Below are 1600 nucleotides of genomic sequence, written 5' to 3' on the forward strand. Positions count from 1 at the left end.
GGCATAAAATTAAAAAAAAAAAAAAAAATAATAATAATAATAAAAACACTTCTAAATGACACTTCAATACGCAAGCAAACTTTACGTCTACACTGCTAAACTCCATAACAATAGCTTATGCCTAACAGCTTGCCTAACGGCTAACAAAGTAATTGAGTGTGTAATATTGGCACACATTTGTCTACATTAAAAATAAACTATATATTACAATACAGTAGTTTTTAGAGGTAGTAAAAAGTAGCTTAATTGTTATTTAATGACTTTCAAATACTCTCACTTTTCTACTTCTATAAGTATATAATTTTTTTTCATAAATAACTATTTATTTATTTAGTCTTAATAAAATAATAGTCTTATATAGTCAAATTAAAATTTCGTCTGTACATTTGGCTGACTAATTCAAATAGTTTAGCTTTTATTTGTTCTATATTTTGCAGCTACGATATCTGAGGGGCGAAAACCTAAAGCTGTATTATAAGTTACTAAATAAATTTTGAAAAGAAAAAAATAGTTGATTCGGAGAATAAAAAAAATGTTTGTTAATTTTTGAAAAAAAAAAATAAAGTAAACAAATAAAAAGATATTGAGGCAAAAATTGTTGAGGTGTGAACAATAACGAATCCGAAGCAACTGGTATAAACGAAATATTAGTGTTTAGTAAAAAAAAATAAAAATTAGTTACTTATACCAAGTAGTAATCGTGGATACTAACGAACTAGACACACATATAAGTTTCATTCACACTTAAAATGTGTATAACTATGATCAAATTGAAAGGTGAATTTTGTCCATTTCATCTCCTTCAAAGTAATCCCCTCCCACTGCAATACACTTATGCCAACGAATTTCGCAGTCATCATAGCATTCGGAAAAATCCTCCGTCGTCATGGCCATCAGAGCCTTATTCAGCTTTTATATCCCTAATTGAGTCAAAACGTTGTCCTCAGAGTGGTCATCTGAATTTGCTGAATAGCCAGAAGTTACACGAAGGTAAATCAGGCGAATGAGGTGGTTACGGCACGATATTAGTTGAAAATATGGCGAAATGATCACGAATAACCAAAACAGTACGAGATGGTGCATCATCGAATTTCTTTTTTTAATAAATTCATACATAGTAAAAGTCAAGGAATTCACTTTTGGAACCTCAAAAAATGACGAGCATGTCAAATACAAGTGATTATTTGGACGTGAAATTTTGCATAGAAATCACAAAGTAATAAATTATATATAACAAACTTAACTAAATATAGGAGACTGGTATGAGTATAAGACACTGGTTTTAATATAAAAAAAAACTAGTATAAATATATTAAACTAGTATAAACGTTACATACTTTTATAAGCGTTTTCATTTACTAATTCGTGGATACAAATATATAGCATAAATGCTAGAAATGTACATACCGTGGATAAACGGTATAAGTATAATAAACCAAATTAAATATATGAGACTGGTATAAATCTAAAATACTTGTATAAATATAAGATAGTAAAAATAAATTTGAAAACTGGTATAAGTATATAATAACTGGTATAAGTCAACGAAAATACACGGGTTAAAAATAAAAAAATTGTAAAACTGGTATAATAAAATAAC

The 1600-nt window shown here is 27.9% G+C and overlaps 1 protein-coding gene across 1 annotated transcript in view; it reads left to right on the top strand.

Annotated features, from left to right (window-relative positions):
• The window catches only part of LOC108967879, an 8798-nt gene extending 8278 nt beyond the window's left edge, over positions 1-520 (top strand). Inside the window, exon 3 of the mRNA XM_018931531.1 lies at positions 438-520. Within this exon, the coding sequence (XP_018787076.1) occupies positions 438-497 (60 nt within the window). The 3' untranslated portion in view covers positions 498-520. The remainder of the gene's footprint in view (positions 1-437) is intronic.
• The last annotated feature ends 1080 nt before the right edge of the window (positions 521-1600 follow it).

This window comes from Bactrocera latifrons, unplaced genomic scaffold (genome assembly GCF_001853355.1).
Source record: "Bactrocera latifrons isolate USDA-ARS-PBARC rearing strain unplaced genomic scaffold, ASM185335v1 scaffold_2, whole genome shotgun sequence".
NCBI lineage: Eukaryota > Metazoa > Arthropoda > Insecta > Diptera > Tephritidae > Bactrocera > Bactrocera latifrons.